This window comes from Copadichromis virginalis, linkage group LG20, assembly GCF_057382275.1.
Source record: "Copadichromis virginalis isolate Kocher_CV1m ecotype Utaka linkage group LG20, C_Virginalis_male_GT1.1, whole genome shotgun sequence".
NCBI classification, from domain to species: domain Eukaryota; kingdom Metazoa; phylum Chordata; class Actinopteri; order Cichliformes; family Cichlidae; genus Copadichromis; species Copadichromis virginalis.
In genome coordinates, this window is record NC_140637.1 from 5918599 (window position 1) to 5942712 (window position 24114).

Here is a 24114-nt window from a genome sequence, read left to right on the forward strand (position 1 = left end):
CTCTGTCTGATCAGGTAGGTAGCATGACGGATTGTTTTCTTTATGAAGTAAAAACTGTACCACGTGGATGGCCAATAAAGGCTTTAGATATGACCAGAAAATGTACAAAGCGCATAAAAGATTATGTGCTCTGTAGGAAAATATATCTGTTTTCAGGAGCTCCACTGCTGACTCCTGTTTTCAAACTGCGAGTGGTACAGTTATGAATACAAAAAACAAAACAAACAAACACTGAACACCTGATGAGAGTCACACACGTCTCATGCCAAAAAGAGATGACAAGCTGTACCTCCTGTTTAGGCCGAAGGGTGACCAGTTCCTTGTCCGACAGATGAGGTGGGGCAAGCGACATGAAGTGAAAGGTTTTTTTTCGAGCAAAGCGGAAGGGTTAGGAGTTTGGGGGGGTGGAGGTGGGGAAAGAGAGCAGATGCGTGCAGAGACAAAGAGGTAAAATGCTGCAGGTGAGTCAAAAAAGGCAGGCAGCCAGACTGACAAACAGAAACAGTTGACACCACTGAGGCTTTGGACTGTGATTGTTAAGCCACTTAATGTTCTGCCAAGAAGAGAGGGACAATCCATTTCAGTCTCAGCCAACTGGTAATTAATGAAGACATTTATTGACTGAACTTAAGGGTTTGGAGGAGGATTATTCCCATACTTCTTGATCCAAAGATTTGATGGGAAGGCATTACAAAACCACAAACAAAGAGTCCATTAAGCCACTAATGTGATGCCAATATTTCCTGCAGTAGTCAAGAAAACAGCACCACAACTACCTGCACAGGACTTTTACAAAACAAATAAGAGCATAGAGAAAGATGGCTTTTAAATAAATATATTTCTAAATTAAACAAAGATGTAGATTTTGGGGCAGTTTAATTGGTGGATCGGTAGATTTGCAAAGTGGGGAAACACCGATTCACTGAATCGTCTACAGTGCCTAAAGGCCATCTGTTTATCCTGCTGGTGACAAACAATCCCTCTAATGTCATACGGGGACACTGTTGCAGAGGCATGCTGGTGAAACTGTGCTGCAAGTCGAGAAAAATAAGTCAGTTCTTCAATAGACGTCTTACTCTTTTTAGCATCAAAATGCTTATTACAGTTTAATCATTCTTTCCAGTGAAACAACTATTTCCAGCAGGAAAATACGAAATAAAACAAAAAGCTTGATTAAATCTATATATAATATTTCTCGTCTTTTCTTGAAAATCAATTCATGCATTTTCCACGGATTATACCTACCGAAATCCTGGAAACCATGAAATCAAAAGAAATAACATTTCTTTTACAGACAAACAACACAGGCATAAGACAGGTCGTGCTTAACAAACACAGTGCACGAGCACATGACCTTGAACGACCAAAAAAAAGCACGTATACAGACACCAAAGTCCAATACCAAAATACCTCTGGCTTTGAGTCTACAGGCGAGCCTGCTTCCTCACCCTGAAGGAAAGCACAAGGCACAGGACAGAAATGTAAGAAGAGGTTAGCTAAGATTGTTAAGTTTACGGTGATACAAAGAGAATGTTACTGGTTAAAGGCAGGGTGCTCGGTTAGAGACGTTTTATGTACTACAAAGAGGTCGAGTTAGATTTGAGGAGATGATTTAAGAAAAATGATGAGAAAAGAAGGTGCATACTGAGAAGTCTCATAACCGGAAGAGCGGGAATCAGGTTAATTAAGCCAAGGAGAGAAAAATAGGAAAGGTGATTACATTCTTAAATAAAAAAGGAACGAGGAAAGAGAAGATGAGTTAATGTGAGATATTTTTCAGTTGTGATGCACAGTGTGCTGTTTACCTTTCCCAATGAATCAGATTAATTGCTTTTTGTTTATTTCTCTGCAGTGTCCTCAAAACTGCGATGTAGCTTTTACATTTACAGCATCCTATTTAACAGATGTGTTGATTTCATTTGCACTGCTGATTGATCGGTTGTGGCTAAATAGAAACTCTCTTCTTCTTAACAATGACATGTAATTTGTTTGTACAGCTTTGAACTATGAAAATCAGAGCATGAATGAAGTCGGATTTCTGTGCATTTCAAGTCTGTCCTCTCATCTGGTACCTTCAGCTCCAAAGTCTTGGTCGGTGGTGAGATATTGGCACCCAGTGTCGGCTTCTGATCGTCTTCCTGATCTGTGTAGTGGTCCTGATCTTGGTCTTGATAATGATATTGATCGTGGTCCAGGTCTAGGCTGCCCTCTTGGTCCAGATCTTCTCTAGACATGAACTGTGTGCGCTCACTGGAGCTTCGTTGGGACAGCTGGTCCATACTGTCACCAAGAGCCGAGGCTGGTTGAAAGCAAGTGGAGGGTAACCATAAAACACCAGGAGTTTTTAGGTTAAGCTTTTGAATGCGCTGCGCATAAAATGATATCTAAATCTAATGTTAATTCTTGTTTTTGACAAGGAACGTCTGGCCCCTTTCACTTTGAGGGCTGCAACACAAAATCAACAAACATTCTTGCTGAAATATTTTTACTCTGTGGAGAGAACAAACTGCCTCACGGCAAATGTCCATACCGACAGTGAAAGAGTCTGGGTTCTTACCTCCGTCAATGCTTCGAGGCAGCAGGTACCTCTTGCTAACAGAACGATCGAACTGTGGAGCGGGCCTGTCAATCAGAGCGCTAGCCTGTCTGGTCTGGGCTTGGGTCCGCCCGCTGTAGCGGAACTTGGAGCCAATCACCAGGAAGCCCTTGGGAGGTGGCTCTGGGGAAACCAACCTGCAGGAAGGTTCAGTTCACTTAAAAATGAATATATGTGGCACATATTCGATAGGGCTTTGCGGAACCATTATTTATTGATTTCTCTGGAAATTTACTGGAATTAACTAAAGAATCTCCTGCCTCCACCTGTGTCTTGCTACCCAATTAGCACTCTGTGCTTTATTTAGTCCTGCCCTTCTCTCAGTCTTTTATCAGTTTGTCTGACTGACATCCAGTCTGACCTCGTTGTGTTTCCCGTTTTCCCAACATTCGTATGTTTTCATGAGTTTTCATGATTTCATCAAAGCCCACCTGTGTTTCATTAACAGCATGTCTAAAGTCTTTAAATCATAACTTTTGACTCTCATAACAGTTTCTCTTCATCTAAGCTAATCATATCCTGTCTGATGAGTTTACCTATACTTATCATGGGCATTTTTGTTGTGGTAATTTTGGACTTTCTAGTGATTTCTTTAAAGTGTTCTGTTTCTAGGATGGAATGATTGCACTGGATACATCTTTAACCCTTTAACACTAAGTGTATTATGAGTTACAATGTTACATGAATCTTAATGAATTTCTGAGACCTCTACGTCATCAGTCTTTTTTTTTTCCTGAAAAACCTGAAATTGCAGATTAAATTTAAGCAATAGATTGTAAAAGAAAATACTGGTTGTAGAAAAAAGCAATGCAAATTAATGCAGAAACTCAATGCAAATTGATACATATTTTTTTAAATCAGAAAGTAAAAAAAAAAATAGAATTTTCCAGCAATTATTTTATAGTTCAGATTTTAAAAACCTAGAATTAGGTGCACAAGTCTGAAATTGCTTTGGATTTTATCTAATCCAAACAGGCTCAAAAGTATACATAAATCCACACAAATATTTGATTAAATGTTTCTCAGCAAGTTGTACCTCAACCAGATGATTTTGGTAGCCATCAACAAGTTTCTGACATAATCCAGGCTGGATATCTGACCTTGGCACAGTTGATAGAATTCACGTAAATTGGTTGGTTTCCTGACACAGACATGGCCTTTAAGCATAGTGCACAAATCATCAATAGGATTGAGGTAAGGTCTTTATGAAGGCCATTCCAGAAGCATGATGGACCATTTCTAAACAATTGCAGATTTCAGGATCTTCCATTTAGACACTTGCACGTGCGTACAAGTTATTGAGATGTGTCCCCCACTTTGCATGCGAGATCTGGAAGAAGACCCAAACTGCCACCCTCAGATGAGAGGAAATTGGTTAGGATGTTCAGAAACTACCAAAGCTCAAGCTTGCCATGAACTGGATACCACTGTAACGCCACCATCACTGTCCACAGTTTTTCATCTCTATGGACTGAGAGGGTGGTGACAAAGAGAGACGCTCCAGCTCCTAAATTGACAACAAAAACTCAACAGAAATTTGCAGCTGCCCACATGGACAAATGCCTTCTTTTTATGGTCAGACAAGGATTGAACTATCTGGCCAAAATGACAAGACATATCTTTGGAGGAGTAAAGGTGAGGCTTGCAAATCTGAGAACACTGCACCAGCTGTTAAGCATGGTGGCAGTAGCATCATGCTCTGGGGCTGTTTTGCCACCAGTGGTAATGGTATGTGGTACAAAGTGAATGTCAAAAATGAAGAAGGAGGATTACCTCCAAAGTTTTCAACTTAATCTCAACAGCTAGATGATCAAAACTTGGAAAAAACAAGAAAATGATCCCAAACTAGTTTTGGAACTGATAAAGTAGGCTAACATTAAACCTCTGGAATCCCCTTTCCAATGCACTGACCACAACCATATTATAAAGTTGTTTACTACTCTCGCTCTGTGTGTGTGTGTGTGTGTGTGTGTGTGTGTGTGTGTGTGTGTGTGTGTGTGTGTGCCTGGACACCAACCAGTGTAAATGAACTCTACCAGTTCTGCCATGAACAGTGCTCAGTATTCCGCCAGAGTTATACAAGAAGATGTTGATGGCTACCAAAAGCATCTGGTTTAGGTGCTGCTTGCTAAGAGACATTTAACCAATTATCTATATATTTGAGCCTGCATGTATACTTTTAATCCTATCTGGATTAGAGAAAATCTAAAATAAATGTAAACCTGGGAACCAAATACTTGGGGTTTTTTTTTTATTTCATTTTATTCATTTAAGATATATGCTGTTCTTGAAAAAAAGAACAGTTCATTAAAAGGTCAAAATTACCATGAAATTAATGCCCATCATGAGTGCATTTAAAATTATGACCACAACTGTACCATGCAGACAAGAAAGCTCTCTCTTCTATCATATATTTGCTGACTCTAGGAACTAACAAAGTTTTAAAGAATCAGTGTAAACCCTTAAAAATATCCAATTTTTCAGTACAAATCCTACAAATAAGGTCCGTGTTCACACTGTATGACCTATATCAAATTACTTTCCTATGATTCATTTTGATGTATTTGCTGCAAGACTTGTTTTCTTCTTCCTACCTCCAAACCATCAAAGAAATTTTCCAAACTCTTTTGAGAGCATTTTTTTTTATCACTCATCTACAGACTCTTTAAGAAAACTGTTACAATCAATAGTTAGAAAATCAACACTTTAGGGATACTCTAGGTCTACTGTGCCAAGGTTCATGCAGGTCAGAGTGAGCACAGTGCAGAAAACGTGCTGTTTGTATCTGTGAGCATTAAGGCCTACCTGAAGAAGGTGTGGTGCTCAATGCAGACCTTCCACAATCGCTTCGAGGCCCGATGGTTGGGCAGCTTGAAGCCTATGGTGCTCTCAAACTGTTCATACTGAGTGATGAGGGACATGAGTGGAGGTGGTGAAAGGAGGAGGCGGCAGGGAGGTGAAGAAGAAAAAGAGAGTGAGGGAAGCAAGTGAAGTGGAAGATGGAGGGAGGGCGGCAGGGTGAAATGTGTTTACTCTGCAGCAATGGAAAAATCAGTGTTTTCTGTTTACTCGCCTTGTGTCTCCTGCTACCATGACGGGTAGATTTTCCATCTCTAACCAACCTATAAATTAGTTGTTCATGCACTCAGTCCATCAGACATTCAGTTGTGTGAACAGGGAGGAAAATGCTTTCAGATCAATAGGTTATTAGCAATATAACAGGTCCTTAAACATTGGGAGGAGTCCATTCACAAAAGGAAGCACTTTAGTTCCACACAAAAACACTATGGGGACAGATAAGAATAAAAGTGGTTTTAAACCACAATGATGACCCTCCAGGCAAATTTAAAGTGACAGCTGACTTAAGAGGATACATCTGCAGAACAAAGTGTATGCACAGAATGGACTTGGTATTCACTATGAAGATGTCAAAGTCAGTTTAACTGTGGATATAAAGCACTGCAGATACCCTCAAGGCCAAAGAATGAAGGGAAATCATAATAACTTTAGGGAGTTGAAAAACCAGAGCGAGCATAACGTGACTGCTACACTTGTAAGTAAAATCCTTTATGAAAATGCAAATCCTCCCGACTGGCTAATCACACTCGAAAGTCGAGAAAGAGAGAAGGACAAGAATAAAAACATGACCTATCAGCCAAATCTTTAAGAACGGCATCTCTAAAGTCTATAAATAATGCCTGATAAAATACTCTCTGCAGTTGTCACATGGTGTGCAGCAAGATACATCTCAGAAGTAACACTTTTATCAAACCATGAAATGACTATTTGCGCTGCTTTGGACGAGTCAAGAGAGGCGGTGATATAATTTTAACAACTGTGAAACCATGAAATAGAAATGTGAAGCTAGCTCTTTACCAAACGACTCTTTATTTCACTCGCCTCAGTTCTGGCAAAGTGACAAGGAGCTGCTCTGGTGGGGTTGTGCATGCAGTACTTGTGAACTCCAGCTCTTCCAAGCAAAATACTAAAGAACAGATAACAAAACGTTTTTTATTAACCTCTCCAGGGCGGATCTTGATGTAAAAGTTGCTTCTCTTATAGGAGATTTTCAGGATTTTTGGCCAGGCGAACCGATTGATCCTGAGGCGGTCACGGTAGATGAGCAGACCGTTGGCACTGACACCGAGCATTATGTCGATTCCCTCTGAATCCTATTAAACAAATTCACAGAGTATCAAAGAGCCAGAAGAAGAGGTACTGACAGATAAAAAAAGACTGAGAAACAATAAAGAGAGCATCCCTGTACCTTAGCGTGGTGCAGGTCAACTCCATACATCGAGAGCTTCTTGGCATTTTCTAGAAAGTTCATCTCTGCTTCTGCTGGACTCATTCCCCTACAGTGCAAATGCCACAACCGATCCTTCACTTCTTATTATTCATATTAATTCCTCAGATCGCAAACAAGAGCATTGAGTTTACTAATGAAGTCATATTTTCTATGACCTGTAGTTATGGTGTAGTTCCATCACTCTCTCCTCAAGCTCGCGCGTCTGGTTGGGGGCAAAGTGGAAATCGCTGACGTAGTCTGGACCATGTTCCTCGGGCTCATAGTCTCCCAGTTCCGCCTGGACTGTGTAGGAGCCCAGAAGGGCGTGCGTGACAAATGAGCATGGGAGACGACCAGACAGGATGTCATCCCTCAGCTGCAGGCACAAATAGTACCTAAAAAAAACAGAGGCAGAGATGCTGGTAATACTTCTCTTCAAGATCTAAGTGTCAGCCTAACTGGAACATCTGAAGGAATCGAGTACTGTAATGAGTCTCAGCCTCAATTCTTTGATAGCAGGCTACTATAGTCCTATTAAACAATTTAGGTCAGAGGTTCAAGAGAAGTTAACAATGACCAGAACACTATTTTTTGAGTGCAGTGGTTGATATAGTTGATGGTTGATTTGACAAGCAAGCTTAACAGAAGCAGTCAGACCTACCTGGTAATGTCTTCAATGAGCACAGATGGGTCTGGAGGGTAGAACTTGACAGCAAACCCGAAATTCCAGGGACCAACTGTGGACGAAGCCCCAGCAAAGGTTGTTTAGTGAAGGATTTCTGTGCCTCTGCTGTTTTTTGCGCGGACTTGTTCGACTGTGTGCGCGTGTGCATGTGTGTGCATATGTGTGCATGTGTGTACAGTATGCGTGCATCTGCTGCACTTACTCCGGATTTGCTTCTTAATCTCTTTAGAGGGATCCAGCCAATTCTGATAAAGAAAGAAAGAGACAATCCCCTTTGAGAAATTCCATCTCCATATTCATGTTTAACAGCCCTTTAAAGAACTGGACCTCGCTGATTGCTCTCCCTTTTATAACTCTGTTCCCTTGTTGGATTCAACTGTATTCATGAAACTCGATGAAGGCTTCTATAAACACAGAAAGCATTAATATTAAGGCTGATAAATGCCAGTTGAATTCAGTTCTGTCTGCTTAATGCCACTAGAGCTTTCATGGTGGACTGCAGACCCTCTGCACTATTTTTCAAAGGCCATACTATCTAATCACATTCTAAAATATTAAAGGCCATGTGTGCCACTTTCAGGCTGTAAGTGGTTAAGCAAAGTTAAAAGGGCAGCCAGAGGTTCACTGCTTTATAACACCTGGAAAAACCATTGAAGCAGGAGTTAAATGGACTAAAGGACTGGCTGACATTTCTTCTGAAGTCAGTGACAAAAACCCAAACAAAACAGTAAATACTCCATAAAAAGCAACCACAAAAAAAAACACTTGAAAACTATCCACAAAAAAGCCCAAATTAAACCCCCAAATTAACGGTCACTGTGGTAATGAAAATGTAATTAAATGACATTAAAGCTCAGTATAATAGCTTGACAATAGCAGAAGACTGTGGAGAAACCAGAAATGGGGGGGTTTCTATTTAAAGTTAGTCTTTCTATCAAAAATCACCAGCTCAAACTTTAGGAAATAAAGTGTGTAATAAACACCCAGTGTACACGTGCATGTGTGTGTGTATGAAGTCTGCATTTCATTTAACTGCAGCTGCATCTGGCGATCATTACAGAGTTTCAGTTACACATGTAAAACTGTAAAAGTGAATAAATAAACGCACAAGTAAGATGTCCTGCTGTGCCCAACTATGCATATCTGTGTGGGTGGGTGTGTGTTTGTGTGTCTGACCTTGGTGTTGTCTGTGTCCTGGAAAGTCAAGCCAAAGTAGTCCCTCTCCAGCAGGTTCAGATGGCCACACACCATGTCCAACAGAGTCTGGCCCTTGGCAAATTTCTGTTGCGCGCGCGCGCGCGCACACACACACACACACACACACACACACACACACACACACACACACACACACACACACACACACACAGTAAGTGGGACAGCATAAAGGTGCAGGCCCAAGTTGTATGAGCAGCAAATACTGCAAAAGACAAAAGGAAGAGGATAAATGGTAAATGGCCTGTATTTGTATAGCGCCTTACTAGTCCCTAAAGACCCCAAAGCGCTTTACACAACCAGTCATGCACCCATTCACACACACATTTACACGTGTGTGTGTGTAAAAACAAACAAACAAACAAACACACAAAAGTGTAAAAACACTGTTTTTTTTAAAAGATGTGGAAGACTAAGGTGGCATCTGCTGGTTAGAGTTTGAAGAGACAGCTGAACTGGAGGACAAAATTAGATATATGTTTTGCGAGTGTGTTGTGAGTTGCCCAATGTGAGCAATTTGGGGAGCAGACATGTCAGCCATCTCTTGAATATAACAGAACTTGTGGTGCTTAAGGAGCCAAAAAAGTCACAAAAACTAAGTATCAGTATTTCTTTCCAGAAATCATGACCTGGTTACTCTGCAGCCAAAAGCTCCAAAACTGGTGCACCCACGCGCAAACAATATAGACAGATAAATGGCACTACAGGCCAGAGTAAAACACATAAATGTTACTTTGGATCCCATATCATTTGCACATGTTACTGATATGATTGCATCAGGAATCCTTTACTGCACAGCCCAACTTGTTCTCCAATCAATATCTAAACTACGATTCAGAAAGTGTAAGCAAAATGTACAATCTGTAAAACTGTAATGAGACATTTGTGATTCTAAAAAAGATAAGCACTTGAGAATCTGTTAAAAGTAGATATCATTTAATGCAACATCTTTGTCCTTGTTTCATTACACTAAGGAGTCACTTTGGTCAGCCTTGTGTGTTTTTAAAGTGCTATATAAATAAACGATGATGATGATAATGATAAGGAGTCTGAATTATCAGCGACATAAAATCCACCCCAACTGTGGTCTGAGAGACGCTCCCTGCCTGTCCTCCCCTCTGCTGAGTGGGAGGAGCTCCTGTATAGTCTTTATGCCTTTATAAGGGAAGGAAGAGCGTTTCACATCAGTGGCGTTACACCAGACCACACCTATTTTCTATCCAGCCCTTCGGGGCTGAAATCAGGGCCTCTGCGGGTTGCACAGACGGCCTTGGCAAAAACGCCTTTTTCACACACATGCACGGACATGTGCACACATACACACACTAACGAATGCACAAACACACACCAGCTTCATCTCCTAGGGAAACCTGGCTCCTAAAGCAACCAAGCAGCTGTTACCATGGAAACAGAAGTAATAGCGCGGGTGCCCTCACACGTTCTCTATCTCTGGTTACTACAAGGCCACCACGAACCTTAGCTCGGCTCTTGTGAAAAAAAACTGGCAGTGCCATCAGGCCAACTTTTAAAAAATTAAGAAGGGGAATGAATTAACCATTGGAAGCTAATCTGCCTCTCTGCCAGTCAAATAAATAATAATTTAGATCTTGCTGCACTGAGGCTGCCATGGCTGAAGCAGAAAGAATAATGCTGATTGTAGCACCAAGGATTGACGTACACACGATGTAGTTATAGAACAGGGTTTATTCTGGTCTTGGCAACCCGTAAGAACTGCTCACGGACAAACAATAAACAAAACATCACATTAAAATGTGCTCTTTTACTTAGTGCCAATCAATCAAAAGTCCTTAATTACAGAAAATAAAACATTTAAAACACACAAACCTAGGAGGTGCTAAATAGTCCTTTATGGCCTTATTGCCTTATCCTCCATTTTCTTTCTCAATTATTTCTACTCTTTGAACGATATTTTCTCCATGTGTGGAGCTAACTGTGAACTGCAGCATGCAGACACCATGTGCGCTAGCAAAAGAAAAAGTGTCTAGGAGGAGACCCAAACAGCAAAACTGTACCCTACACAGTTCACCACCAGAGGGTGCAAAAGAACAAAATCCAGACATACAGCTTAACAAACATCAAATGCAAAAGACCATCACACTCCCACCAATCACTTGTGATTTTAAAGAATAAAGTATTGCCTATGAACTAACGAACGGCTTTTGAATGAACTATCATGAATTATCCTTTAAGCAGAGTGCGGTGGAGAATCTTCTTCCGCTTCCATCAGAATGACTGTTTTCTGAATGGGTCTTTCCAGGTGCACAGGTTTGGAGGTACGTTTTCCTGCTCTATCCAGGGTTGGATCACTCAGCAGCAATTTCACCTTCCTCACTTTTCCATCCTTTCCAGGATACACTTCATTGATCCTTGCCAACTTCTACTGGTTGCGTGGAGTTATCTCATCCTTCAGGAGGACACCATCATTGATCTTAGCATTTCTGTGCTCTTTGGTCCACTTCTGTCTGCCTTGAAGATTTAACAAATACTCCTTTTTCCACCTTGTCCAGAAAGTGTTGGCAATTAATTGAACACGACACCATCTCTTATGGAGATAAAGATCTTCTTTCACAAACCTTCCTGGAGGTGGAGAGATGATTGTGGACTTTATGGTTAGTATGTGATTCGGCGTTAAAGGTTCTGGGTTTGATGGATCACATAGTTGGTCAGTAGTCAATGGTCTGCTATTAATCACTGCCATGACTTCATACAGGAATGTCCTCAAAGAGGAGCTGTCGAGTTGTTTGGCTGATTGTTCCAGAATGGACATGAGAACACTTCTTATGGGGCGAATTTGTCTTTCCCAGACACCACCCATGTGACTAGATGCTGGGGTGTTCATGAGAAACTCGCAGTCCAGTTTCCCTAGCTTGGCTTGATCTATTTCCTTAAATGCTCCAATAAACTCATTTCTAGTGCCGACAAAATTCGTGCCTGGATCGCATCTTATCTGGTGAACTGTACCTCTGATGGCTATGAATGCACGTAAGGAGTTGATGAGGGAATCTGTAGAGAGATCGTCAAGCATTTCAAGATGCACTGCTCTGGAGCACATGCAAGTGATTAGCAAACCATAACGCTTTATCTCCTTGCAGCCTTCTTTGACATAAAAAGGACCAAAGCAGTCCATCCCACAGTAGGTGAATGGTGGTGTGGTCTCCATCCGATCCTCTGGGAGGTCTGCCATCTTCTGCTGCTCTGTGCGCCTTCTGAACCTTCTGCATTTTACACATTTATAGATGCAAGATGACACAATCTTGCTGCATCCAAGAATCCAGAATCTTTTAGCTCAAAGTTCATTCATGGTGATCCCTCGTCCTTGATGGTATGTCTTCTTGTGATAATGTTTGACCAGTAATGCCGACACGTGACTGCCTCTTGGCAGGATCGCAGGATGCTTGACATTGGGGTGCAAAGCTGCATGTGTTAAGCGTCCGCCTACCCGAAGAATGCCTTGGTCATCAAGAAATTGACATAACTTGTTTAACTTGTTAACCTTGTCTTTCATCTGCATCACATCATGGTGTTGCAAGGTTTTTATTTGCTGAGCAAAGGCTGTTTCTTGAACCATCTCTATGATTGTTAACTCTGCTTCCTTTCTCTCTTGTAGGCTACTGATGTCGTGTGATCTATTCTTGTGATCCTTTGCTCCTTTCACATACCGCTTGAGTCTAGCAATTGCCTTAATCATTCTCAACCAGTTGGAAAACTTGTGTAGGCGATCTAACAAGGACCTTTGTTCCTCCACTTGTATCTTGTGGACTTGAACCTTCTTAACCTCCAGGTCACTGGTTGATAACTCTCCCACCTTAATTTCACGGTTTGCAACAAACACATGAAATCTTCTGGCTTCATTGCTGAGGTATCCGAGTACCACCTTCGAGTCAGTCCAATACCTTTCTTCTGAAATTTCCATTTCCAATTCCTTTTTCAGCATGTCACCAGTGCGCACAGCAACAACGGCCGCCGACAACTCAAGCCGAGGTATAGTTGTGACTTTGGTTGGTGGAACTCTTGAGCTTCCCATCACCAATGAGCAGTGGACTTCACCAGTTGTGCTTACTGCTCTGAGGTAAGTGCACATTCCATATCCAGATGCATTTGCATCAGAAAAATGATGAAGTTTGTAGTGCTGTGCCTTGAAGTTCGAAGGAATGTAGCATCTGTGAACCTTTATGTCTGCAAGGTTTCCCAGGTCACGCAACCAAGACTCCCACTGAGGTCGAAGTCTGTCAGGTAAGTTATCATCTAAGCTGAGTTTATCTCGACACATTTGTTGCAAGATCTGCTTTCCCAGCAGAATGAAAGGTGACACAAACCCAAGTGGATCGAACACAGAGGCGACTGTGGCCAATACTCCTCTTCTGGTGAGTGGTTTTTCCTTAACAACTACTCTGAACTGAAATTGATCTGATGCCACACACCATTGTACACCAAGTGCTCTTTCCATATGTACTTCACAGAGTGCCACATCTAGATCTTTGGGAGCTGCAGCGCATTCTTCCTTCGGAAGCGAAGCTAGAACTTGGGTGCTGTTTGAGATGAACTTGTGCAACCAAAGTTTGCCCATGCTGCAGAGTTTGCATGCTTCATTAACCAGCTGTATTGCCTGATCTTCAGTGTCAACACTTGCTAGTCCGTCATCAACATAGAAGTTGGTTTTGATGAGCTTGATGGTTTCTTCATCAAAACTTCCTTCCCCTTCAGCTGCAAGATGCTTGAGGCCATAGTTGGCGCAACCTGGAGATGCTGCTCCAAATAGGTGTACCTTCATCCTGTAGACAGTGAATGGAGTTTCAAGGTCACCGTTCTCCCACCACAAGAACCGTAGGTAATCTTGGTCGCAAGCATGCACATGAAATTGGTGGAACATGCGTTCGATGTCACACATGAAAGCCACTGGGCCGCTTCGGAAGCGACACAAGACTCCGAGCAAGGTGTTTGTTAGCTCTGGACCAGTCAGGAGATGGTCATTTAGTGAAGTGCCTTGGAACCTGGCAGAGGCATCAAAGACAACACGAATCATTCCGGGTTTTTGTGGATGATACACACCATGGTGTGGGATGTACCAAACTGGTGTCTTGTCAATATCTTGCTCTGGGACTTTTTCAGGATCTCCATGGGCTAGGATCTCATCCATGAATTTCTTATAGTCCATGTAGTACTGCTTGTTACTCTTGAGCCTTTTTTCTAAACATTTGAGGCGATGAATAGCACATGCCTTGTTGTTCGGCAGGTTCAGCCTTTAACTCTTGAATGGGAGTGGCATTTCAAAATGACCATCCTCCTTGAGCCTAATGCCGGTCTTCATCTTTGTTAGAAATTTGAGATCTTCTTGAGAGACCTTTGTGTCTTCTGGTGCTTTCTCAACAAAATCAGACTCCAACATCTTTAGGACCTCTGTGGGAGAGATCATTTCCTTTATTTAAGTTCTGTAGACATAGTGAACCTTGTTAGTGAGGTTTGAAGAAGGCTGAATGTCAGGCACCACTTGCTTCACAATGACTTGGTGACTTATTCCGAAGGCATCTCCATAATCGAAACATGGGTTGCCATAACCCACAATACACCATCCCAGATCAGTTCTTTGGGCGGACGGCTGGTTTTCCCTTCCAGACACAACCTCACGAGGAACAAGTGCTTGGGGGCAGTTGTACCCAATCAGCAGACCAACATCACAGCTTTGTAGTGGAGCGATCTCACTTGCAATGCATTCAAGATGAGGCCATACCTTAGCTGTTGTAGGCGATGGAATGTGATCTCGGTTTGCGGGAATAAAGTCTCTGGAATATGTTACTGGTAGGGAAATGGTCTTATTTGAGTAGAACCCTCTGACTTGTAGACCTGCGAGCTTGCGACAGGCCACAACTGTGTTTCTTGAAGACATGGTAGTGAGCTTTAGCTGAGTCGATTCACCTTTGATATGCAGAGCTTGTGCCGTTTCTTCAAGAATAAAGGTTGTATCGCTCTGTGTATCAAGGAGCACGTACACAAGAATTTCATGCTCTGGCTCACCTTTGATTGACACCCGTACTGGAATAATGGAAGATGTGTGAGTGTCGTCGACATTCTGCGTGACTCTGTTAGAAGTTGCTTCACTTGTTGTTGGTGTGACACTGTTGTCTTGTGAGACATCCGAGTTCGTTTGTCTTGTCCTGTCACTGTTCTTGGTTTGATTTCTCCTTGTTTTCTCTTCCTTAGTGCGATTGTCATGAAGACATGTTGGATGTCTTTTATTACATGTGTCACAGGTTTCTCTGCTTTCACAATCCTTGGAGCGATGACCAGAGTTCAGACAGCCAAAACACAACTTCTTGTCTTGAGCAAACTTTAGTCTCTCAACAATGCTCACATTTATGAACCTTCTACACTTAAGTAGGCTGTGACCCGACCTTTCACAGTACATGCAACTAGCACTAACAGTCCTTTCATTTGAGTTAGTTGCTAGCACCTTTGCTCCATTGCCTCTGTTCCTTGTTGTTTTTGCCCCTTCAGTTTCACTTGGCTTCAGAGCAAAGAGAGAATTTATGGGATTACAGGCAATTATGGCTTCCCGTGAGATGAAATCTACAAATTGGCTGAAGCTTGGAAAGGTGTGAGTCTCTTCTTGCACTTCTGTAACCTTTCTGTTCCACCTTGAAGTCAGCCAATCTGGAAGTTTTGCAAGCATTTTTTGGTTTTCATTGCAGTCATTGAGCACTTCAAGCCCCGTCATTTGTGACATGGCTGTCTTACAGCAGCAAAGGAAGTCAGCAAATGCTTGAAGTTCCATACTGCCTTTAGAGCTTGTCTTAGGCCATGCGTCAAGTTTGTCTCTGAAGGCCTTTGCTATGAGGAAGGGATTGCCATACCTCTCTTCGAGAACTGTATAGTATGCAGACTCTGTGCCAAGCGGGAAGTAGCCTTCTATTGCCTTCCTTGCAGGTCCACTTATACATTTCCTCAGGTAATAAGTCTTCTCTTCAACTGGTATATTTTTCCTGTCGATCAGAGTCTGAAAGGAAATTTTCCAATCATTATATCTGATAGGGTCGCCGCTGAATATTGTTGGCTCTGGTACCGGAAGACGACTTGCATTAAGAAACACTTCCCTCCCCATCTCCAGCTGCCTCCCTCTTCCCGCTCCTCCACAACCACCCACACATGCAGGGCCTTGGAGTGGGGGTATGTCACCAGGGTGCAGAGGAGGCTACCCCCCCCCCGTCCCCTTCTGGCTGCCTCTGCCTCAATTTTATCCCACAACTTAGACATTCACATTATTCACACTCTCATTACACATACATATAGGATCTTGGGGGTGGGCACAATCACGGAGTCCAAATTACCATCAGGGTGTATACCTCACCCCTGACGTCGTTGCCCACCTCTCAATTTTAAATACACTTAGTCATTGAGGGCTAGCAGGAGGGACTATGCGCTTACCTGCTGCTCCTTGGCAGGTAGCTCCATGCCCTCCTGGGTTTTAATTGCACCTTAGAACACATATGCATCAACACTACAATGAGCGGGTGGAGGGAGGTTTGGAGTCTTCTCCCACCCCCATTCTCTGCGGCCTGCTGGAGCGGGAGGGCTAGTAGGAGGAGTTGGCCGTCCGACTGCGGTCTGGGGTGTGGGGCCTCCCTGCTGCTGCGGAGTCGGGGTGGTCTGCCTCTCCCCACCGCAGGGAAAAGGGTAACACCACCTGGGTCTGGGTGCAATTCCCCCCTCCAGGGGCAAGGGTACCTAGACCCGGTTTGTAGAGTACGCTTGGGGAGTGTGATTGTGTGTACAGCGTCTCTTTATGTCTGTCTCCACGTTGGTTGAGTGTGGAGTGAGTGCATATGAGAGCATGAGGGTGGGAATGGATGTTTGTGTCTGTGTGTGCCTGTATGTCTGTGTCTATATGTCAGGTTGGGTATCAGACGCCACCTCTCTGGGGACACCTCAGGCCCTCCAAGGTTTGGAGGCCTATCTCCACCCACCACCACTTCCCCTGCCGGTGGCGGACTCCCTCAGGTGTCGGTGTGTTGGTGGTTCTTTGTGTCTGGGGGTGGGCGTCCGGGTACACACCGGCTCACTCCTTGGCGGCCGCTTGTCGGGGCCTGGGGCCTGGGGCTCGCTCGGGCCCCTTTGGAGGTGGGGTGCCCCCGGCCTCTCGGCCTGGGGCTCGGTCACTCAGGCACAGCTGGGGGCCGGCGGAGCTCACGGGCGCGTCACTGCAACTCCCCCTGACTTCTGCTCCGCGGCTGCTGGGCGAGCCCTCATCTGGGACTCTCCTCAGCTCTTACTGGGACAGTGGCGCGGCTGCCCCTCTGTTGGTCTTCCATGGTCTCTTGTGTTCTGGGGGCCTCTGGATGTCTGGAGTTTTGATCTCCTCCATACCCGCTTCACACCCTGGAGGACGGGGCTGTGGCCCCCCCACACTCCCTAGCAGATCATTACATGGAGAAACCTTCGGAATGCAAGCATGCTGATCCACACAGGTATGCACACATGGGTATTCACAGACGCGGACTAAAGCTTTCTTGGCTGCTGCCTCAAAGCACACTGTGCGCTGTCTATCTTGCGTGCTGCACAATATCGTTTATTATTTAGTAAATATTGATATCTATGACTAGCTAGTTTATTGTGATGGTGCTTTGTTTTCTCTATTATTATGTTGCTCTTTGTTGTTTGCTGTCTCCTCTGTTTGTTTTTTTTGTTTGTTTTTTTTTTTTCTCCATACAGGTGACCCAGGAGTTTTTTTTTTTTTTCTCTCTCTTCCCCCCCCCTTCTCACCGTCTCTTCTCCCCTTTGGTTTTCTTTCTTTCTCTCCCCCTCTTTCTCTCATTCATTCCCCCTGTCCTATTTATTAAAAAAAAAAAAAAGACAAAGGATGAACTGAAGCTCTGCCATCACGTAATGTCGCATACTGCTGTTTCTGATGTCATTTAGAAAAAAAAAAAAAAAAAAAAAAAAAAAGAAACACTGCAAATGCTTTGACCAGATATTCTGTGCTCACTTCTCGTTGCGGTGTCACATTTTGTGGCGAGGAACACCGTTTCATATGCTGGTCATTGTTTTCAGACTTGACTTCACTTTTCTTGTCAGATCTGTGGTGAAGTAGGTTGTATATTTCTTCATCTGAACATTCACTTTGTTCATACACCCGCTGTCGAGCCTTTGCTGCATTCAGCTTTTTTACAGTCTCAAGTCGCTCTACTTCTCTGCGCTTAGCTTCAAGAGCCTTTTGTCTTTGTGCTATTTCTGTTTCTTGCCTTTGAATTTCCTTCGTATGGATTTCTTCCTTAACAAAACATCAAATGCAAAAGACCGTTACACTGATTAACAGGCAGAGGGTGCTGTCAGTGAGATTTATTTATTTATTTATTTTTTTTGGGGGGGGGGGGGGGGGGGGGGGGATAGAGGGGCGGCGGCTAGTGCATATATTTGATTTCCCAACAAAATGAAATTGCGACACCTCAGGTGGTCCCCCCAAGCATGGCGATCAATTCAGATGCTCTTGATGAGATTTTGTTGTCGTTCCAATTGGATCCAATCACATCTCTGTAGCTAGTTCTGTGGCCTTTCTGTGTTAGCAGCCATTTAGCTTAATCCTAGAGATCCCCTTTGCTGATTGCTTCTCCCATGCAAACAGCACGAAGAGCAACATGTTTGGGTGAATGGGTTAATGGCTGGCAAGGAGAAAGAAAATCCATTGAACTGTGGAATCAAAAAGCTGAAGGGAAATGGTAAAGATGTGGCCAGAGTTGGTATAGCTTCAGCTATCGCTACTGATTTTTACAACGCTCTGTTTGTTTTCTGTCTTAAGAAGAATAGACTTTTCCAGTAAAACACCACTACCATTTATTAGCATAAAATGACATTTAAAATTATGTGTGGTTCTAAGAAATGGCAAATAGATGCTCTATTAATGTGATTTTCAGTATTGTAGTGCAAAATTTGTGCCAACAAAGGTCATGAAATCAACTGGCAGAACAGTAAAAGAGAAGTTAATGTAACAGCCTCACAGGAAAAACATGTTACTATAGCTTTTTTATTTGTCATGTAAAACAAAGTTTTTATAACACAGTCATTTAAAGTGTATACTTAATGTTAAGCGAGCAGCATGGCAGTGCGCTGGTAGTCCATAGGTGCTGCAGAGAGCTTTTGTTGTAGCTGTGTGCTATCATTAGTGGGCAGTGGTGAAAATATGTGGACCATGCGTTCCCCATATGTGGAATAGTCTTCTAATCAGGTGAAACTTCTGTGAGCTGAAGTGAAACTGAGTGTTGAAAGTAAGGAACGTGTCTACTCCAGTCACGGTTTCACAGGGAAACATAAAAAAAAATAAAATAAAAAAAACTTTTATGTATTTTCCATGCTTCCTTCTCTTGATGGTACACTTCACTGTCATTCCCTTTTATTTTCCACACAACTTTTTACCCAGTCAGCATTCTGCTTAAGCATGGTGTCATTGCCATGGGGCTACATGCTCTGTGCTAAATTTCCTTTGTAGAGCTTTACAAACAGACACCAGCTCTTAACTATATATTGTGCATTATGCAATTGATGGGCGACTGATGGGTAGAGGCTAACACAAGTGACTAAATAACTAGGTTTCACCTCAGCTAACGCCAGTCAGTGTATCCAATCAGTCCAAATTTTCTGATAAATAGCGTGGTTGCTGTGTGGCTAATAGTACTAACAGCCGATGCAAGGCATCATAGATTCTCAGGTTTTGATTAGTGTTGTATTTTACTGCTTGGGTTGTCGGCTGTTTCCACGTTATAACCACTAGCAAATCTACAGTAATAACTAAACACTTTGTGTGGGCATTAGCTAAAAGTTACAACTTAATATCATGTTAGCAAAAAAATGATTTGTGCAGTATGTGCACCATTAATCAATATTTTCCTACTATCAACTAACTACTCCCTTCCATCTGCCATGTTTTTCTGTATGACTCACTTCTCAGAGTTTTCTAATCTTGTTTTTCTTACTTGAGTGGGCATTCGCATGAATTTTCCCATTTGGATGCTCATTTTTCCAACTATTCCAGTGGAAGTGTTTTCGTGCCGCACAGCCAAGATTATAAAACTGTTTGAAAAGTGCCAAATATTATAAAAAGTAATTTTTGCACCTTAAGATCCTGGAAGGAGGGTGGAGTGAGTGCAACAAAATAATATAGATTGAAAGTATTTGAAAGTCTTTCAAGTTCAAGCAAGTGGTAAAACACTGCGGGTTACTACAAAGTCACACATGTGTGACACAGACTTCTCTTTTCTCCCCCACAAGGTATGAACAAAAACTGCTAAAGACAGGATTCAGACATTTTTTCAGCTCCATCACGAATACAGATAATCATTTCCAGTTCTCTGGTTATGCACCCTTATAGAGCACTTCAGTGAAAACATCACTCGCCAACTTTCTCTTACTGCATTCTGTGGTCCCCCCACATTATATCGCACTGAAATTGCTCTAACAATCACCAAGGAATCTATACGGCTGAACTGGGAAGCAAAGAGCACAATTAAATATTATTCATCCATTTCCTTCCACTTATCCAATTTCAGTTTGGGGGGAGGCTGGAGATTATTCCAGATGTCATAGGTCGAGTCCATCCTAAACAGGCCACTTGTGCATATCTATCTATTTTACCATCATCAGTTAACATAACATGTTTGTCTTTGGCAGGAAGGCGAAGAAACCGGAGTACTCGGAGTGAACCAATGCAGGCACAGAGAGAACACAAGCAAGATTTTTTTTTTGCTTACATACAGAAAAGTCTTTAACCAGCCTCGAACCCAGGATCTTCTCTTTGTGAGGAAACAGTGTATCTGCTGCACCATCACGCTGCCAGCAGTTATGTAACCTAATTCAGCATGTAACATTTTGTTGTAACAAACACATGTACACAATTCTTGTTTGTGAATATAACAGCTTATTTGAACAAATATCACATGTGAGAACTTTCAAACATGCAAAGTGAATTTCCACAATTCACCCTCAACCTTACTGCCAAAATATACAAAATATTATATAGTAATTATTTTTTAACTTTAATTGTTATTTTTATTAGGCCCTCAGATGGGTCAGTGATTGTCAGCAACATTAATTTTCATGCATTTTTATTTTTTGTACAGTGTCAGATTTTTTTTTTTTCAAAAATTTATATTTGAGGTCCTACCTCCCAAAAATGCCACCTTCTCACAATACTTTAAAAGTATTATATAGTAATATTTTTTCCCACTTTAACCTGCTGAGACTTGAATTTTTTCATGGCATGCATTTTTAATTTCTCTTTGCTATTTGGGCTGATTGGGACCTGAATGTAAGAACAAAGAATTATCTTTTTACCTGATGTAGTTTCTGAGAAGAAGATATCAGGCCTTTGCAGAGCAAAATTTAGTATTGTGGTCTAGACAACCCACAATGTGATGTCCACATATGTGGATGCCAGGTCGTAGGAGGTTAAATCACACAGTTGTTTAAGACTACTTCAGCCGGAAATATAAATAGCAACTATTAATTATAGTTTTTAGATTATACCCCTTTTAAAGAAGAGGGTCTCCAGCTGAGATACAGGAGAAGGTGCAAATGGACAGACTGTGGTCTTTGCATATAGGTTTCCCACATGGTGCTGTCAGCACTTCTCTTTCTAACCATGCAAAAGTCACACTGCCTTAACATTGCAGCACCCTGCAGATTTGAACTGATTCCTTTTTTAGCCTGTAAATACCATCCAAAGTTTCTACCTCTGAAGCCTCCTCGATGTCAGCCTCAGAGTCCTCAGAAGAGGATGAGGTGCCATCTTCACACTCATAGTGCACGATCACTTCCAGAGCCTCCTGTGTGCTGTAAAGTCTACCCATCTCTAAAATGACTGTTCCTGCACTACTGCTCATACTTCTAAGCAAGGCTGCTGTGCAGCTGCATAAATTACCTGAGCAAGAACCAAAGTAAAGTCCAATTTTGTTTTGGTTCTTGCTGCTGTGATATCTTTGAAGCTCTGAAAGGTTACTCATCATTTACTGTTACTGAATTAGTTAATAATGCAGAGTGTGGTAAGAGAAAAGGTGGATGTGGGTGACATCCACCCACAGTTCACTCCAACCTGTCTAGAAGAGCAAGTGAGGGGCTGTGTCATGCTGCATGTTAGAAGAAACGATGGAGAATACACTGCAGATGAGCTTTCAGCTTTCCTAAAGGGGGCAGAGCTTGATCCTACTGTCATGAATATTTTATTTGGTTTGACCGAGTCAACCACATGAACCTCACATTCATGAGCTGATGGTTCTTTTTGGAGTTGCTCTTTTCCGAAAACTCTGAACTATAGGTGTACAGTTTATACCAGACGTTTCTGAAGTTAGAAACGTCTGGTTCACCCCCAACCGGCCACCCCTCCCTGAGACCAAAGCACTTGCTCATAGGAGGTCATATTATGTTGGGGGGTTTTGTGTTTTCTTTGTGTTATTGTATGGTCTTTACCTTATGATACAGGCAGCCTTGAGGCTACTGTTGTTGTGATTTGGCGTTATAAAAAATTGAATTGAATTGAAGTGATTTGGATGAGAGTTTAGTTTTGCTAATGTGAACAAGAACTACATTTCTACAGTGGAAGTATGGGATAATTGAATGGAAGACTTTTTAAAAATATTGCAGTCATTCAGATAATGCAAAAACAAGGCAAATCTGAGCAGCATGAGCTCTTGAAATGTCAGCAGAGACTGCACCGAGTACAGGAAAGCAATCCCTGAGCAGCTTTTCAAACTCACAATCTCATGCAGTTGACCGTGAAAATTAACAGTATTTGTTGGGTTGGAACAGCAGAGAGTATTCTGTATAGCGGAATTTTAAGTGGTTAAAATCTGAGTAAAACTGGATTTTTATTCCAAAACCTAGCTGTTTGAGATGGCTTTGAGATCTTGAAGGCAGTGAAGTGTTATAAGCAGGTGGTGGAGTTCTTGCTTTAATAGTACAGCTTTGGTTAAAGCAGAACTATATAACTGAGCTTAGTCAACATCACTATGAATAGGAAGTTAAAATTGCTTCCCTTTTATTTCTCTGTTTTTTTTATTTTTTATTATCACGGTCGGTTTGCTTGGTGGACATCGTGACTCTAATTACAGAAGAAGTCTCCCAGCATTCATCATTCTGTCCCTGTTTGCCTTTTATGCACTGCTAACACACAGATACACACACTCCTATCCATATAACAATACAACCAGCACCCTCAGTATCTATCTCCTCTCCATCTTTTTTATACACTTCCCACCCCACTCTTCATCTTTTCCTCCTCCTCTTTCCTTCTCCCATTCCATTTTCTCCCCGGTCAAACATAAGAGCGCTCATTTGTCACCTGCATGGATTTCCTGTCAAAGCCCACTACCTCTAGTGTCACAGCCCAGATGACCTGAAGAAATGTGTGTGTGTGCGTATGCATGCACGTAACTAAGACAGAAGGAAAGATGGACGGGTTAAGCTGGAGTTAAATCTATGTGTGCGTGTGCCACACCGGGATTTCTGACAGATTTCTCTGCTCGTTGGCTCTCTTAAGTAAAATATGTGAGGTCAGGTGGGAGGCAGTAAGCTTTAAAAGGAATGCAGTTGACATGACTGAGGGTGACAGGAACCTCGTTCCCAGCCGCAACACACTCGATCAGCAGCAGGTGCCAGTGGGGCTCCAAACAGCTTTGTGATTCCTGCCCAGGGTTTCCCGCTGGTGTAAAACACCTCCTCTGACACCCTTCAGAAGTCAGTTTAGTCAGTGAGCAGATTAATTTTCTGCAACACTTGATCATGACAAGCATGTGAAATTCAAATAGATGGGGATCCACTGAGTTAGAATCATCTATTTACCAACACATAAGGCTACTGAGTCACGATTTATGGAAGCCTTGTCCCCCACAATGCGGAGCTTGTCTCACCTCCATCCATCCGTCTCCTCCTTCTCTCAGCGAGAATAGCAACAGTGCTGCATTTCCTGACTCAGTAGCACGTATTACCAAGGGAGACTAAATCCTATGGAGGTGTAACGTAGTGTGGTCTGCTGAGTCAAGAGCTCTTTTTCAACACTAGCTTTTTAAATATATATAAAAATATAATTTGCACAGCAAAAATCACGCATGCACGTGTGTTTTCAAGCACGGCAAAACAGCCACACTGCATGTCAACGGCGCTGCAAAGCAACCTTTTAAAATGGCGTTTTTCTGATCCGTTTTCTGCATATTTTGAAGAATTACTGCTGGTGAAACACATACTTAAGAGTTTAGGAAGGAAGCAGTGTCTTTCACTGTGAAGGTGAAAAGATGAGTTTAAAAGATAATAACTTTGTACCTATCAAATAATACC

General features: G+C 42.4%; 1 protein-coding gene across 4 annotated transcripts in view; it reads right to left on the bottom strand.

Moving 5' to 3' along the window:
• The window catches only part of LOC146684137 (band 4.1-like protein 1), a 49772-nt gene that overhangs the window by 9000 nt on the left and 16658 nt on the right, over positions 1-24114 (bottom strand). For 2 of the 4 annotated variants that reach the window (XM_085445027.1, XM_085445024.1), the window contains exons 4-14: positions 8746-8850; positions 7772-7814; positions 7546-7621; positions 7061-7279; positions 6864-6951; positions 6616-6768; positions 5402-5499; positions 2558-2733; positions 2073-2299; positions 1411-1449; positions 290-319 (exon numbers count right to left, since the gene is read on the bottom strand). In XM_085445027.1, the coding sequence (XP_085301153.1) occupies positions 290-319; positions 1411-1449; positions 2073-2299; positions 2558-2733; positions 5402-5499; positions 6616-6768; positions 6864-6951; positions 7061-7279; positions 7546-7621; positions 7772-7814; positions 8746-8850 (1254 nt within the window). The remainder of the gene's footprint in view (positions 1-289; positions 320-1410; positions 1450-2072; positions 2300-2557; positions 2734-5401; positions 5500-6615; positions 6769-6863; positions 6952-7060; positions 7280-7545; positions 7622-7771; positions 7815-8745; positions 8851-24114) is intronic. The other 2 variants (XM_085445025.1, XM_085445026.1) reach the window with 2 other exon arrangements.